At 42.7% G+C, this 17437-nt stretch overlaps 1 protein-coding gene across 2 annotated transcripts in view; it reads left to right on the top strand.

Moving 5' to 3' along the window:
• Positions 1-385: 385 nt before the first annotated feature.
• The window catches only part of smg7 (SMG7 nonsense mediated mRNA decay factor), a 170676-nt gene continuing 153624 nt past the window's right edge, over positions 386-17437 (top strand). Inside the window, exon 1 of one of the 2 annotated variants that reach the window (XM_068037396.1) lies at positions 386-767. In XM_068037396.1, coding sequence (XP_067893497.1) covers positions 739-767 — 29 coding nt within the window. In that variant the 5' untranslated portion in view covers positions 386-738. The remainder of the gene's footprint in view (positions 768-17437) is intronic. The other variant, XM_068037395.1, reaches the window with a different exon arrangement.

The following is a 17437-nucleotide window of genomic DNA, read 5'->3' as shown; positions in this document are numbered from 1 at the left end:
AGGCAAATTTTGCAGCCTTTGTTCTCCAGTTTCTAAAGTGAGACTTGAACCTTTTGACTCAGAAGTAAGAGTGCTACAACTGAGACTGGATGTCTTTCTTCTGTTAGGGCTGGAAGTGTAGCAGGACCAATATTCTAAACTAACTCAAAATTACTTCAAAGAGGATTTGTATTCGAATTTTCTAACCATACAGCCCGAGATTCCTCCTTGCTCTCTTTAGTGAGTAGCGCCAAATTTTGCTGCCTTTAATCCCATATTAATGAGTTCTCAGGTACGTCTGCTTCCTCAGTTTTTGTTGGGGGGCGGGGGTGGGAATATTGAGTTGATGGCGTATTTCCGTCGGAGGGCAATGTGTGTTGCACCGGCTGCCAAACCGGAAGTGTGTGGGGTGAAGGAGAAGGAGGAGGCGGCGGGGGGACAGTGTTGGCTGTGACACAGATGAAGCCGACGCCGAGCAGCGAGCGGAGCGCGAGCAGCAGTCGGGGGCCTGGGAAGCAGCGCGCGGAGAGGCGCGCTCTGTGAGGACAGGGACGGCCCAACAGAAATACACAGACCGCACTGGCTGCTCGCTTCCCCGGGGCTACAGCCGGCCGCCTTCCGTTCTTTTTTGAAGGTTTTTTTTCGTCCTCTATCCAAGCGTCGAGCTATGAGTTTAACCTCTTTCTCGCCGACACCATCCGGATCGTTCAGCACTCGGGAGATTACATGGCGGCTGCTGCTGGGCTTTAGCGAGGAAGAATGAACCCGCTCTGCGCGCAGTATTTACGGTGAGAGGCTGGAGCCCGGGCCTGCTGCTAATGGCGGCCGGGAGATGTGTGTACGGGAAGGGGGTGGGGGTTATTTATCTCCCGGGGTCAACACCAGGCCCTGGGCCCGGCTCTCGGTTTCCGCAGTGCGTGAATGTAGCGTCTCGGAGCTGCTTGGTTGCTTAGTGTCCCCGTCTCCTCCTCCCCCCTGGTGCTAAATAATGAGTTACTATATCCGGCACCAGATCAGGGCATGCGCGTAATGCCTTGCCAGGTAATACTCTTTCTCCACCCCCCCCCCCCCCCCCCGGTTTACAGAAGTTTGGGGGTGGGGTTTGGCTGTTGTCCTGGGGCATAGTCCTCGTTACCTCCGGCTTTCTGCACACACATATCAGATAGCACCAACCGTACGCACACATTATAAACATGCAGGTTTCAAATAGCAAATGTCTTGCGATACTACTGGTTCTGCATGCCCTAAATTGCTACGTGAAATTCTAATCTTTGATAAGTGGTTTTCTTGTTTGAAGAGTGGCCTAATACTGTTAAGAGGAGTGACTTAAAATACCATGCTTTTGCTGCTTGAAATGGTTAGTCTGACTTTTTTGGGTCACTAAAAATGTCAGTTTTGATGCTGACATTTCGACAAGTGTAGATTGACATAATTTAGAGGGATAGAGCATTGGGAGTACTGTGCATTTTTATTCTACTGGTTCTATGTAAGTTTCAGTTTCACTTGAATTTTTGCAGGAAATCCGTTCACTCAATGCTTTGACAAAATGGAGGGGGTGGCACTGTGATACTTGGTGTTTACTGCTCCACACACTGCTATGATGTGGGTTTGATTATCTAATTTCTGTATGTACTGTGCTGCTCATTGTGCTATTAGGAATAGAGAGGGAGGAATTTGATAAATGCTATTGATGGAAGCTTCAGATAAAGTTGCTGAGAGTCAGAATGCATAGTATGAAGTGGGGAAAGGCATAAAAGCATGTACTTCAGTATGATTTTAATTGTCACTGTAACTATGTTTCAGTAATAATTCATCTATGCACATTACTTACTTCAGAATTAGCTCTTCACGTTTCTAGGAATGTCTTCTGTTTTAGTCAGTAAAACAATATACTGTGATCCAGTCATTCCTGTATATGTTATCCAAGCTTAAAAACTGGAGTGCAATTTACTATTAGTAAAATATTTTCTCTGCTATTTCAGCTTTAGGGTAACAACATTTGTTTATTGTGATTCGAGTAATGTTCACAGTAATGAATTCACAGACTGGTCAGCTCTGGTCACCTCATTACAGGAAAGATGTAATTGCATTGGAGAGAGTACAGAGGAGATTTTAGGATGTTGCCAGGACTGGAAAAATGCAACAATGAGGAAAGATTGGATAGGTTGGCGTTGTTCTCCTTGGAACAGAGCAGACGTAGGGGAGATTTGATTGAGATGTACCAAATTGAGGGGCCTGGATAGAGTGGGTGGGAAGGGCCTATTTACCTTAGCAGAGAGGTCAGTAATTAGGGGGCATAGATTTAAAGTGATTGGTAGAAAGATTAGAGGGGAGATAAGGAAAAGTTTTTTTCACCCAGAGGGATGTGGAACTCGGGGCCTGTAAGGATAGTAGAGGCAGAAATCCTCAACTCATTGAAAAGGTGTCTGGATATGCACCTCAAGTGTCGTAACTTGCAGGGCTATGGACCAAATGCTGGAAAGTGGGATTAGGCTGGGTGGCTAGTTTTCTGGCCGGCACAGATACGATGGGCCAAGTGGCCTCTTTCTGAACCATAAACTTTATGCTTTTATGATATTATGACTAAAACTAACTAATATGTTCACTGTTGTGGATTGAATTTGAGCATTTTACTCGAAAGCTTCAGATGTCTAACATTTGCTTCTTATACACTTATGGTGGCCGCAGCATAAAATGTAATGCTGATATAGGAGAAAACAATTTCTAAGGCCACTGCGTGTGGAGCACTAGACAGAACACTAAGACAGATAGTCTTACTGTCAGGTACTATTTGGTTCACTGACACAAACATAATTGTTTTGTGGAAACTTGGATACCTTATTTATGTAAAGTGCAGTAAGTAGAGCTTTTGTTTTCTTGTTGAAAAGATGGTGGCTTTGCTGTAGACCAGTAGCTTTTGGTAGCTGATACTCGTGTCTAGTGTTTCTGTGACCTTGATCGTGAAGGCTGAGATGTGAATGGATTGTTAGGTTTATCAGAAGAAATGTAGGTGTTTAGTTAGCTTGCTAAGATATGAATTTATAGTAAAAAAATAATACTGGAGATGGTAAATACTTAGATTCAGTGGTGTCAGTTACTCCCTTAAGTGGTCTAAGCATCTTATTTTAAGAGAACAACTGCATCCCCCTTGCAATATCTTTTGCATATATATTTCCTCGATCTCTCCAGAATTGCATTAACACCAAAAAAGTGAAGTGTGGTTTGAATTGTAAACTGCTGTATTCGACAGTAAGGGGAAATGTAAGGAACAATGGGTATGATCACAATCAGAGTTCAATTGATGCAACTTTGCTTTATGACAAAATAAAGGGGATGTGATGTTGCCCCACTTCAATGGATCTACTGATTTAAACACAACAATCCTGTCCTGTAGCCCATGGCAAGGCCACTCTCCTTGAAGTCTCGCGTCTTTTTCAGTGTTTTGCAGCCTGCTTGTGTAGTATCTTATTTCCAAAAGCCTGACTGCTGCCTTCAGTGTATGTGTTCTGTACTTAAAAGCATATTGTATTGTGACAAAAAGCTTGTCCCTCTCATCAACAGATCAAAGGGTTTTCCAACAGTGGTGTCTTACCAATGACCAGCACAAATTAACAAATTTTTTCTCTAAAAAGCTAAACAATAAGCAATTTCCGATTAGCATATTAACCACTTTTCATCTGGCTCTTTTAAAAAAAAACTTGAATAGCCGTTGTTTTTAAAAACCCAGTATTAGCAATAACCTTCCTTCCAGCTCCATTCTGCGAAAAACATGTTTTTAAAACAAAACACAAATAAGCTGGGGCATAATGCTTGAATTTTTTTTGAATCATGCATTTTATGTTGTATAGAATTAATGTACTTGAATCTTGGTGGAGTTTTTCTGACTCTTAATTGATTTTCCAAAATTTGCTTAAATTAGGCACAATGATTCTTTTTGATTTATTGGAGGTAAGAAATTGGTCATGTGAAATTTTAGACTTCATTTCTAAATTGCAAGGGGAGATTAATTGAACTTGCCTCCCTATCGTTACAGGAAGGATTGCTGTGATGTGATCCAGATCTTGAAAATAAGTGTGATTAGTATAGATATAAGCAGGTTATTTAACTTGATCTGTGATTGATTGTGTACAACTACATGAGCTATCTTCGAACAACACAGAAGATTAGAATATTTTTCTGAGTGGTGGGCAGGTGCATTTCTGTCCTAGTACAGGAATGCAAGAAATAGGAACAGGAGTAGACCATATGGCCCATCGAGCATGCTCTGCATTCAATATGATCATGGCTGATCTTAGGCTTCAACTCCACTTTCCGGTCCGTTTGCCATATCCCTGGATTCCCTCAAGGACCAAAAATCTGTCTATCCCAGCCATAAATGTATTCAATGATGGAGCATCCACAGCCCTCAGCTTGAGAATTCCAAAGATTCACAACCCTTTGTGTGAAGTAATTTCTCCTCATCTCAGTTTTAAATGATTGGCCCCTTATCCTGAGACTATGCTCCCATGTTTTACATTCCCTAACCAGCGGAAATAATGTCTGTCTACCCTATCCAGCCCCTTCAGAATCTTGTATGTTTCAATGAGATCACCTCTCACTCTTCTAAACTCCAGAGTGTAGGCACAATTTACTCAGCCTCTCATCATAGGACAACCCCCCCTCATCCCAGGGAACAACTTAGTGAACCATTGCTGTACTGCCTCCAATGCAAGTATATCTTAAATGTGGAGATCAAACTGCACACAGATGCCTCACCGAAACCCTTTACAGTTTAGCAAGACTTCTTTATTCCTGCACTCGAATACCCTTGTCATAAAAGTCAACATGCCATTTGCCTTCCTAATTGCTTGCTGTCCCTGCATGCTAACTTTCTGCATTCCTTGTGTAAGCACACCCAAGCCTTTATGAACATCAACACTTACAAGTTTCACACCTTTTAAAAAAATATTCTACTTTTCTATTCTTAAGACCAAAGTGCATAACTTCACACTTCCCTACATTGTACTGCATCTGCTGTCTTGTTACCCACTCACTTAACCTGTCTGTCTTTGCAGCCTCTGTCCTCCCCACAGCTTACCTTTCCACCTACCTTTGTATCCTCAGCAAACTTAGATACATTGCTCTCTGTCTCTTCATCAAAGTCATTAATGTAGATTGTAAGTAGCTGAGGCCCCAGCACTGATCCTTGCGGCACTCCACTGTTCACTGCCTGCCAACTTGAAAATGCCCTGTTTATGCCCACTCTTTGCTTCCTGTCCATTAACCAATCCTCTATCCATGCTAATATATTACCCCCAACACCAATAGCCCTTATCTTGCCGGTTAATGTTTTGTGTAGCACCTTATTGAATGCCTTTTGGAAATCCATATGAACATTGGAATTAGGAGCAGGAGGAGGCCACTCAGCCCCTCTGGCCTGCTCAGCCATTCAATAAGATCATGGCTGATCTGATTGTAACCTGGACTCCACATTCCCGCCTACCCTTGATGACCTTTCACCCCCTTGCTTATCAAGAATCTATCTACCTCTGCCTTAAAAATATTTAAGGAGTCTGCTTCAACTGCCTTTTGAGGAAGAGAGTTCCAAAGACTCACGACCCTCAGAGAAAAAAATTTCTCTTCATCTCTGCTTTAAACAGGCAACCCCTTATTTTTAAATTGTGACCCCCTCGTTCTATATTCTCCCACAAGGGGAAACATCCTTTCCACATCCACCCTGTCAAGACCCCTCAGGATTTTATATGTTTCAATCAAGTCGCCTCTTACTCTCCTAAACTCCAGCTGATACAAGCCTAGCCTGTCCATTCTTTCCTCATAAGACAACCTTCCCATTCCAGGTATTAGTATAGTAAAGCTTCTTTGAACTGCTTCCAATGCATTTACATCCTTCCTTAAATAAGGAGACCAATACTGTACACAGTATTCCAGTTGTGGTCTCACCAATGCCCTGAATAACTGAAGCATAACCTCCCTACATTTGTATTCGATCTTCCTCGCAATTAACGATAACATTCTATTAGCTTTCCTAATTACTTGCTAAACCTGCATACTAACCCTTTGCAATTCATGCACTAGTCAACCAGATCCCTCTGTGTCTCAGAGCTCTGCAATCTCTCACCATTTAGATAATATGCTTTTTTTTTCCTTCCTGTCAAATTGGACAATTTCACATTTTCCCATATTATACTCCATTTGCCAGATCTTTGCCCACTCCTTTTACCTATCTATATCCCTTTGTAGCCTCCTTATGTCCTCTATCTCCATTCTTCTCTTCTTTGGCCTCCTTGTCTCGAGAGATAATGGGTAAGCGCCTGGAGGTGGTCAGTGGTGTGTGAAGCAGCGCCTGGAGTGGTTATAAAGGCCAATTCTAGAGTGACAGACTCTTCCACAGGTGCTGCAGAAAAATTTGTTTGTCGGGGCTGTTACACAGTTGGCTCTCTCCTTGCGCCTCTGTCTTTTTTCCTGTCAACTGCTAAGTCTCTTCAACTCGCCACACTTTAGCCCCACCTTTATGGCTGCCCGCCAGCTCTGGCGAACGCTGGCAACTGACTCCCACGACTTGTGATCAATGTCACAGGACTTCATGTCGCGTTTGCAGACGTCTTTAAAGCGGAGACATGGACGGCTGGTAGGTCTGATACCAGTGGCGAGCTCGCTGTACAATGTGTCTTTGGGGATCCTGCCATCTTCCATGCGGCTCACATGGCCAAGCCCTGCATAATCCTACATAATCCCCTTGGGCCAAAATGAATGCAGCAGGACTCGAACCTGCAATCTTCTGATGATATGAAATACACCAAAGTCAGCCACCTTATGCATTAGGCCACATGGCCACTGATTCACATGTCTTAACCAATCGCAGAGCCTCGAATCACAAAGTACAGCAAATCATTGTCTTGTCCTCCTTGGTAGAGATCATGGGACTGGGAGATGTTGCTGAAGTAAGAAGTGGTAGGGCCTTTGTTCGCTGAAGATAGTCATTGCCTGAAACTTGGGTGGTGTAAATTTAATCTGCTACTTGTCAATCTATTTCTGTCTGTGTGGTCTCATTTCTACTGTAGGTTGATTGGGGCTGCTTCATTATTGAGGTATTGTGGATGGAGTGATTACTATAGAATTGTAAATGAACAATTCTGTACATGACCTTGTAATAGATGGAAGATAAAACAACCAAAGATGGTTGGGTCAAGACACTGTCCTCATGAACTCCGATAGTCGTGTCTTGGCCCCTGATGACTATAACCAACTTTCTATGTGTCAGGGATGACTGCAGTCACTGGAGTGTATTCACGTTGACTTATTTTGCTCCTTGGTGTCCTACTTAGTAAAATCCTACCTTGTTGTGCAGGGCACCTACTTTATTTCCTCTGGCATTCAGCTGACAGTCCATGTCCAGAGCAGACCTGATGAAGTCGAGAGCAAGTGATTCTTGCAGAACTAAATGTTGGTGTGCAGGTTACTGGGAAGTAGGTGTTGTCTAATGACACTATAAACTCCTTGCATCACTTTACGGGTAATTAAAAGGAGTCCCTTAGGGAGGTAATTTGGTTAGATTTCTGATTTTTGCAGGTAGGGCTACCTGGGGAATTTTCACGTTGTGTAAATGCTTTTATCATGGCTGACCAGGGGATCACCTAATTCTGGGGAACAGGCCTTCACCGTTACAATTAGAAACAGTTTTTCCTTATTTACCCTAGCAAATCCCTTCATGTTTTTGAACACCTCTATCAAATCTTCTCTTAACCTCCTCTGCTCTAAAGAGAACAACCCCAGCTCCTCCATTCTTTCCATATAGCTGAAGTCCCTTATCCCCAATACCATTCTAGTGATTCCCTTCTGTACCCTCTCTTCGGTTTTGACATACTTCCTAAAGTGAGGTGCCCAGAACTGAACACTGTGCTCCAGCTGAAGCCTAACCAGTGTTTTATAATTGTTCAGCATAACTTCCTTGCTTATGTACTCTGTGCCTCTCAATAAAGCCACTGATCTTGTGATTTTTTTAATGGTCTTCTCAACTTGTCCTGCCACCTAAGATTTATGTACATACAACCCCAGGTGTCTCTGTTCCTGCACCCTTTTTAAAATTGTGCCATTTAATTTATTGCCCCTCATTCTTCCTACTAAAATATATCACTTCACATTTCTGTGTTAAATTTCATCTGCCATGCGTTTTCCCATTTCACCAGTCCACCTATGTCATCCTGAAGTTAGTTGTAATCCTAATTATTACATCTGAGCTTCATGCCATCTTTGCAAACTTTGAAATTATACCTTTATGCCCCAATACCAACTCCTGGGGTACACCACTTTATACTTCCTTCGAGTCTGAAAAACAACCATTTACCACTGGTCTCTGCTTTCTGTCCCTTAGTCAGTGTTGTATCCATCCTTCCATTGTTCCTTTAATCCCATGGGCTTTGATTTTGCAAGCAAATCTATTATGTGGTACTTTATCAAATGCCTTTTGAAAGTCCATATACATAACATCAAGAACTACCCTGATCAACCCTCTCCATTACTTTATCAAAGAACTCAATCAAGCTAGTCAAACATGATTTGTCTTTAACAAATCTGTGCTGACTTTCATTTATTAGCCCATAATGTTCCAAGTGCCCATTTAATTTTATCCGAGACTATTGTCTCTTAAAAAGACTTGCAGGTTGATAGGTAAATTGGCCATTATAAATTGTCACTAGTGTAGGTAGGTGGTAGGGAAATATAGGGACAGGTGGGGATGTTTGGTAGGAATATGGGGTTAGTGTAGGATTAGTATAAATGGGTGGTTGATGTTCGGCACAGACTCGGTGGGCCGAAGGGCTTGTTTCAGTGCTGTATCTCTAATCTAATCTAATCTCTAAAGATAGAGATTAATGAAATAAAACAGAAAAAGGAAGCTTAAGACAAATGTAATGTTGATAATAGGAGAACCAAAATGAATACAAAAAATACAGAGGAAATCTTAAAGGGAATAAAAGGGGCAAAGAGAGTATGAGAATAGATAAGTGGCTAACATAAAAGGAACCCAAAAGAGCTTTGGGTGCACTTCCTTTCTTTCTGTTGGGAATGTGTCTGCACCCAAAATGTATCCTCTTTGAAAGTCTCTCATTGCTCAATTGCTGTTTTGCCTACCAGTTTTTGATTCCAATCCACCTGGACCAAATTGCTTCATAACTCACCTGAAATTACTCCTCCAATTTTTCTTTTATTCATTCACAGGATGTGTGTGTCATTGACAAGGCCAGCATTTACTGTCCATCCCTAATTGTCCCTGTGAAGGTGGTGGTGAGTCGCTACCTTGAACCTCTGCAGCCTGCGTGACGAAGATATTCCTACATGCTGTTGGGTAGACAGTTCCAGGAGTTTGACCCAGTAACAGTGGAGGAACGATGATATATTTCCAAGTCAGGGTGGTGTGTCACTTGGAGGTGATGGTGTTCCCACGTGCCTGCTACTCTTGTTCTTCTAGGTAATAAAGGTTTATGTTTATGTTTAGAGATACAGCACTGAAACAGGCCCTTCGGCCCACCGAGTCTGTGCTGACCATCAACCACCCATTTATACTAATCCCATATTCCTACCACATCCCCACCTATCCCTATATTTCCCTACCACCTACCTATACTAGGGGCAATTTATAATGGCCAATTTACCTACCAACCTGCAAGTCTTTTGGCTTGTGGGAGGAAACCGGAGCACCCGGAGGAAACCCATGCAGACACAGGGTGAACTTGCAAACTCCACACAGGCAGTACCCAGAATTGAACCCGGGTCGCTGGAGCTGTGAGGCTACAGTGCTAACCACTGTGCTGCCCTTGTCCTTTTCCATAACTATTCTAAACTTGATGATATCACTGTTCTCCTAATGCTACCCGACTGAAACATGCTCCACTTCTCCAAATTCATTCCTGGAACTAGATCCAATATTTCTTCCTTCCTAGTTGGACTGGATATGCACAGATCAAGAACATTTTCTTGTGCATATTTCAGGAATTCCTCTCCATTTTTGGCCGTACACTGTTGCTGTCCCAGTCTATATTAGGATACTTGATGTCCCCTATTATCATTACGCTAAAGCTGTTGCACCTTTCTGCAATTTACCCCTATATTTCCATCCCACTATTTGGTGGTCTGTAGTATGCACCTTTGTTGTGTAGTAACTCTTCTATTGTTGCTTAATACAAACTAAATAAATTCTGACTTTGACTCTTCAATTACATGACCCCTTTCCAGTGCTATAATAGTTTCTTTGAATATTGCCACCCCTCTTCTGCTTTTTCTTCCCCATCTTTACTGAATACCTTATAGCCAACAATATTAAGTTTCCACTTCTTCCCTTCTTTAAATCAGGTCTCTGTGGTTGCCGCTATATCATAGTCCAGTGTGGCAATATGTGCCTGCAGCTCACCAACCTTATTTACCACACTTTGTGCATTTGCATGCATCGTACTCCAAACCCATCTTGGGCTGCCTTGCATTTGTCTGCTGTCTGATCTCTTCTATTTATGAACCAATCTTTAGTGCTGTTCATGACTCCCAGTCCTTTGGGCAACTTGCTGCTCTTCAATGTTTCATCTTGGTGCTCATCTTTCTCCCCCCCCCCCCCCCCACCATGTCAAATTAGTTTAAACTCTGTCCTACAGTTCGCGTTTGCCTTCCTGCGAGGGCATTGGTCCCAGCTCTGTTGAAGTGCGACCTGTTGATTGTGAACAGGTTTGTCCTGCCCCAGAACTGGTCCCAATAACCTAGGAATCTGAAGCCCTTTCTCTTGTACCATGTCTCCGGTCACTGTTGACCTCTTACTATTCATATAGTCAGTAGGGCAGGGATTTTGGGTGCAGTCCAGAAGTTACTGTGTTTTTGAAGTCCTGCTTTTTAACTTGCTCCTTTTTAGCTCCCGAAACTCTGACTGCAGGACCTCAACGCTTTTCCTCCTTATGGCAGTGGTTCCCATTTGGACCTCTTTTTTGACTTCTGGCTGTTCCCCTCCCCCCACCCTCTGATGCCCTGTACCCTGGCAGCAGGGAGACAGCACACTATGTAGGACATGGCAGTTGCAAAAATGCCTGTCTGCCCCCCTGACTTGAATATCTATAACCACAATATTTCTACAATATTCTGCCCTCTTACACAGTCCTTTGCTCCATGGTACCATGCTGGGGACTGCACTTCTTTGAGGTCAGTACTGAACACCAGTTAGAGTGCCACACATAGGGAGGATTCCTGCCCTGCCTGCCTCTTCCTACCTTGCTGGATGGCTACCTACTGTCTGAAGCTTTCTGTGGCTACGGAGTGACCACCTCCTGGAATGTACAATTCAGGTTCCGAAGAAGGGTCACTGACCCGAAACGTTAACTCTGCTTCTCTTTTCACAGATGCTGCCAGACCTGCTGAGTGGTTCCAGCATTTCTTGTTTTTATTTCTGGAAATCCTTGTCTTCCTGTATACCCTGCAGTAATTCCAGCCGTGTCTTAAATTCAGAAACCTCAGCTTGAGCAACTGCAGGGTATACAGGAAGATAAAGATTTCCTGAATTGTACATTCCAGGAGGAAATATACTGAGGTACCAAGGACAACTTTTCTTTGCTGCCATCCTCATCAGCTTTCCAACTGGTTCCATTGGTCGAGCTGATGAGTAAGCACAAAGCATTATGTGTGAGAAAAGACAGCCAGTGACTGCAGCAAGAATTCTGCAGATGGTCTCGGCAGCCGATTCCAATTCTGTTTCTGTAGGGCGATAGAAGTGCTTAAAGTTCAGGCAAATTATTGTAGTAGGAAAAGGTATACAACACTTGGAAGAACTCTCATCTCTCATAGTTGTGGACAGATGTATCCAAGCAGTTGGTTCTGACCAGATCTCTAGCACCATTACAGGGAAATATTAGTCAAAAAATGTGGGCTCCTTTCAACCATATCTAAACTCCGTATTCTAACTGTAGAGACTCCTCAGCTGTTAAGTAAAGACATGACGATATTTGTTTTGTAAAGGCAGGAGCATTATACCATGGAAAGCAGTGTGGTGTTCTGGTAAGTTGGAGCTGTCTGTCATTCGGCACCTCCCTGTAAGTTGTTCTTGCTGTAAGCAACTCAGTTGGAGGGTATTTTCTGTTCATTGAGTTACTCTTGAAATAAGTGGGACGTGTTAATATTAAGTGATAGAAATTAGCATCTGTAACACTGAGTTTGACAGCTACCTCTACTAACTTTTATTACATGAGCACCCCTTGTTGTGATTATGGCCTTATAATGCTCAAATCCTGTTTCAGTTGTACTGATCAATTTGGGCTCTCAATATGTACTGCACTACAGTACATGGGAATCTATACCAGAAGATTGCAATCTCACAGCTGTGTAGGTTAAATCTTATTCCAAATCTGGTACTGCCAGAGGAGTGATCAGCTGTTTATTAAAGTTTTGGGAAATGGCATTTTAAACAACTGATTGGTAAGCTATGTAAAACCCTAAAAATGCTGTCCAACCTCTTGTCCCTTGGGAATTTTAGAACCCAAGCATACATCATTTTGAAAGGTGTTAAACCGATGGACTGTTGACTGTTCAGATGGACATAAAGGGTCCCATTGGCCCTTTGTTCAAGAATAGGGAGTTCTCCTAATGTCTTGACTAATAATTGAGGTTGTGGATTTAAGTTTCACTGCAGAGACTTGAGCACTAGACTGACACTTCATTGCAGTGCTGAGGGAGTGCTGCGCTGTTGGAGGCATGATCTTTCAGATGAGAAGTTAAACCAAGGTCCCGTCCACCACCTTGGGCGGGCATAAAAGAACCCTTTGGACTGCTCAAAGAGCAGGGGAGTTCTCCTGGTGTCCTGACCATTATTTTTCCCTCAACCAATAATTTAAAGCATGATATCATTTATCTCATTCCTGCTTGTGGCAGCTTGGTTGTCTGCAAATTTGCTGCCTTATTTCTAATATCATAAGTGAATATACTTCAAATGTACTTCATTAGCGATAAAGCACTTTGGAATGTCCTGAGCTCTTGAATGCAAGTTTGTTCCTTGTATAAGTGTGAAACTAAGCCATATAAACTAATAAGTTCTTGGTTCAGTTCCTGGTTTGTGATGAGTTGAGCTGACCTCAACCAGAAAAGTGGTGGAGCATTGTGATCAGAAAAAGCAACCAGGTTTTCTGCTGCTGCATGTTATTCATTGATTCTTCCTGGACGTTTACATGTTTGTATGTCAAATGTAAAGTCCTCATTGGTGAGTGCTGGAGCCTATTGATATCTAGTCTCACAGATGGAGAATAGATTCTTAAATGAGCCATCTGAGTGCAATTGGCCAGAGGCAGAAAAAAGGATATTTCTAAGTCTGGTGCACCGATTTAATTCTTTTAAATGTATGTCATTGTAGCATTGTTGGTAATGGGGATATTCTGAATGTGTGAATAGATTTGATAAACATTAAATATGCTGCGAGTAGAATATCTTGAGAAACAGTAGCTATGACACATTGTATCTTTGCTTAAGTTGCATGGTCAGCCTTTCTAATAGTTGTCATCTCTTTTAAGGGATGGCAATTCCTCAAGAAGCAATGCTTGCATTTTTATAGGGCACTTCACGACCTCAGGGCGCCCTAAAGCACTTTGCAGCCAATGAAGTACTTTTGAAGTGTAGTCGCTATTATACTGTAGGAAATGCAGCAACCAATTTGCGCACAGCAAGCTCCCACAAACAGCATCGTGATAATGACTGGATAATCTGTTTTTAGTAAAGTTGAATGAGGGGATAAATATTGACCAGGCCACCAGTGATAACTCCCCTGGCCCTGGTTGTCTCTTCCCCACCAGCTGTGCCCCTCCCACTCTTCACTTATTTAAAACCTAATTCTTTTCTAACCTTTGCCAGTTCTGAAGAAAGGTCACGGAGCTGAAACATTAACTCTGTTCTCTCCACAGATGCTTGCTGACCTGTTGTGTATTTCCAGCACTTTCTGTTTTTATAACAGGAAGAGGCCATTTAGCCCCACGAGCATGTTCTGCCATTCAATGAGAGCATGGCTGATCTTTGACTTAACTCCATATCCGCCTTTGCCCCAAATCCCTTAATACCTTTGGCTTACAAAAATCTATCAATTTTCGTTTTTATAAAAAGCAATTGATGTAGTATCCATTGCCGTTTGCAGAAGAGTTTCAAACTTCGACCACCCTTTGTGAGAAGAAATGTCTCCTAATTTCACGCTTGAAAGGTCTGACTCTAATTTTTTTTGACTATTCCTTCCAGTCTTAGACTCTGCAACACTGCCAATGTTTGCCTTAATGTCAGGAAAACTTCGATCTAATCACCCATTAACCTTCTAAATTCCAGGGGATATAACTCTGGTTTGTTTAATCTCTTCTCATAGCTTAACCCTTGAAATCTAGGTATCATTCTGCTAAATCTGCACTGCCTTCTCTCCGAGACCAATATACCCAGCCTAAGCTATGGTGCCCACATCTGCTCAGAGTACTCCAGATGTGGTCTAACCAGGGATTTGTATAGCTGAAGCATGACTCCTGCCTCCTTGTATTCTAATCCTCTTGATATAAAGGCCAATATTGTTTAGCCTTTTTGATTATTTTCTGTACCTGTTCATGATATTTTAATCTGTGTACCTGGATCCCCAAGTCTCTTTGGATGACTGCGGTTTCTAGGTTTTCATCATTTCGAAGGTATCCTTTATAGAATAGTGCCACGGGGTCTTTTATGAGAGGGCATTTGGGACCTCGGTTTAGCATCTCACCCAAAAGATGGAACGCCTTCAGTTCTGCATTAGAGTGTCAGCCAAGATTTTTGTGCTCAACTCCTGGAATGGGACTTGAACCTAAAATCTTCTGACTCGAGAGGCGAGAGTGCTACCAACTGAACCATGGCTTATACGTATATTACACTTGTTTGGAAAAATACCAGTGGAAATAGAAATCCCGTTTTCACTGAAATAATTGCACAATAATTTTGTTTGATATGTTTTCTTCCCTACCCATGACACTCCACCCTTCAATTTCAGACTTGATACTCACTTCAAAACTAATACTAGAAATATTTGTTCATAATAGAATGTATTAATTAACAGATTTCCTAGCTTGCATTCAGAGCTGTGCTGATTACAAATTTGCTTTTAAACTTTGATCAGAGATTAAAATAACTTATTGATGGGCTAGCTTAGTGCTGAACCAGTGTCTGTGTGCTACAGTATTGGTCAGCTGAAGACTGGTAGCATGTATTATTCTAAGCAAATGTAAAATTATGTACTAGATCTTCACTATTCAGATGTATGATACTGATTTTAAAAAAAATACTCCACTCTAACTGGATATTTAACTAGACTGTTGTATTTTGTTATTATCTGACTGGACAGGTCGAGAGAGCAGTTAATAAAGCATACAATATCCTATGTTTTATTAATAGGGGCATAGAGTACAAGAGCAAGGAGTTTATGTTGAACCTGTACAAGACACTAGTTTGGCCTCAGCTGGAGTATTGTGTCCAGTTCTGGGCACTGTACTTCAGGAATGATGTGAAGGCATTGGAGAAAGTGCAGAAAAGATTCACGAAAATGGTTCCAGGGATGAGGAACTTCAATTATGAAGATAGATTGGATAAGTTGGGACTGTTTTCCTCTGGGAAGAGAAGGCTGAGAGGAGATTTGGCAGACGTATTCAAAATCATGAGGGGTCTGGACAGAGTGGATAGGGAAAAACTGTTCCCACTTGTGAAAGGATTGAAAGCAAGAGGGCTCTGGTTTAAAGTGACTGGCAAAAGGAGCAAAAGCGATGTGAAACATTTTTTTCACGCAACGAGTGGTTAGGATCTGGAATGCGCTGCCTGAGAGTTTGTTGGAAGCAGGTTCAATCAGGGCTTTCAGAAGGGAATTAGACTTCTATCTATCTGAAAAGGAAGTATGTGCAGGGAGAAAGCAGGGGAACGGCATTAGGTGAATTGCTCATTCAGAGAGCCGGTGCGGACATGGGCCAAATGGCTGCCTTCTGCGCTGTAACAATTCTGTGATTCTGGAACAAATTGCAGATTAGCTACATGCAATTTAGGATTTGGTTTCAACACTGCATGATTTCCAGCATTTTTAAAATTTGTGCTGCATGCGCAGTATTTTGACTTTCATTTGAGGCTTGCCAATTCTTAACGCTGGTTAAGAATTGCTATAATTTTTACACTCTCATGGTATTGCTCACTTTTTTGGACTTGAGTAGACCACAGTAGCTGCTGTCTGACTTAACTAGTCTAATTTCATTAGCCAAAGTAACAGGGTTGCTTATAAATTCAATCCCAGATGATCATCTTTTGGACTGCCCTCTGGCAGCTTTGTTGCTTGCACTTTGTGAAAATTTGAGCTTTTAAACATTGCCAGCTTAACTTTGTTACAATTTTAAAAATGATTTATGTCATTGACTCAGGTTTTCACTTCCTCTAACACTGGTGTGAAATAGTTCTGGCTGTCTTCTATTTGTTCCTGGAATCTACTACTGCACGTGATGGTACTTTGGAACGGGTAAACTTAGCGCCAATATCAGGAAGTTCTTTGAAGAACTATTAACACTGGGCTAGGGTTAGTGGAGGCAGCGTCCTCGGTGATTGAAGAGGCAACTGAATGCTGTTATGGGGGGGCTAACTAAATGAGTCAAATTGGGCCCACTGTTCTTCTCCAATATTTATCTTATCAGTCAGCTGAGCAATAACATTTTTGGGTGCAATATTCTTAGCTATTGTTAGGGCCCCTGCTCAGGGATAGGTGGATGCTGGTGGGAGGAGGTGGAGAGAAGGGGGTGCGAGGGGCGTGAGGGGGGAGCTGCGGAGGGGGTGGAGGAAGGGGGTGCAGGTAATAAAACATTTCATCAGCTCCCACCATGGTCCTCTAGTGATCTGAATGCTGGTGGGGTACCTTCATCAATTGGTTATTGTAATGCATTTAAGAAAGGACCTCATCGGGGTAATCGAGCTCTCGGTGAACCTGTTTGCTTCCATCTGCATCGTCTTCGTTAACAAGTGGATCAGCAAGCGCATGGGAAAGGCTTCCACTGCTATATCCAGACTGGCCAAGAGAGTGTGGGAAAATGGCGCACTGACACAGAACACAAAAGTCCGAGTCTATCAAGCCTGTGTCCTCAGTACCTTGCTCTACGGCAGCGAGGACTGGACAACGTATGTCAGCCAAGAGCGACGTCTCAATTCATTCCATCTTCGCTGTTTCTGGAGAATCCTTGGCATCAGGTGGCAGGACCGTATCTCCAACACAGAAGCCCTCGAGGCGGCCAACATCCCCAGCGTATACACCCTACTGAGCCAGCGGCGCTTGAGATGGCTTGGCCATGTGAGCCGCATGGAAGATGGCAGGATCCCCAAGGACACATTGTACAGCAAGCTTGTCACTGGTATCGGACCCACCGGCCGTCCATGTCTCCGCTTTAAAGACGTTTGCGAACGCGACATGATGTCCTGTGACATTGAT

The sequence above is a fragment of the Heterodontus francisci genome, chromosome 8 (assembly GCF_036365525.1).
Source record: "Heterodontus francisci isolate sHetFra1 chromosome 8, sHetFra1.hap1, whole genome shotgun sequence".
In the NCBI taxonomy this organism is placed as follows: domain Eukaryota; kingdom Metazoa; phylum Chordata; class Chondrichthyes; order Heterodontiformes; family Heterodontidae; genus Heterodontus; species Heterodontus francisci.
Note: the sequence above shows the minus strand (reverse complement) of the source record. Positions and strands in the feature narration are given on the sequence as shown.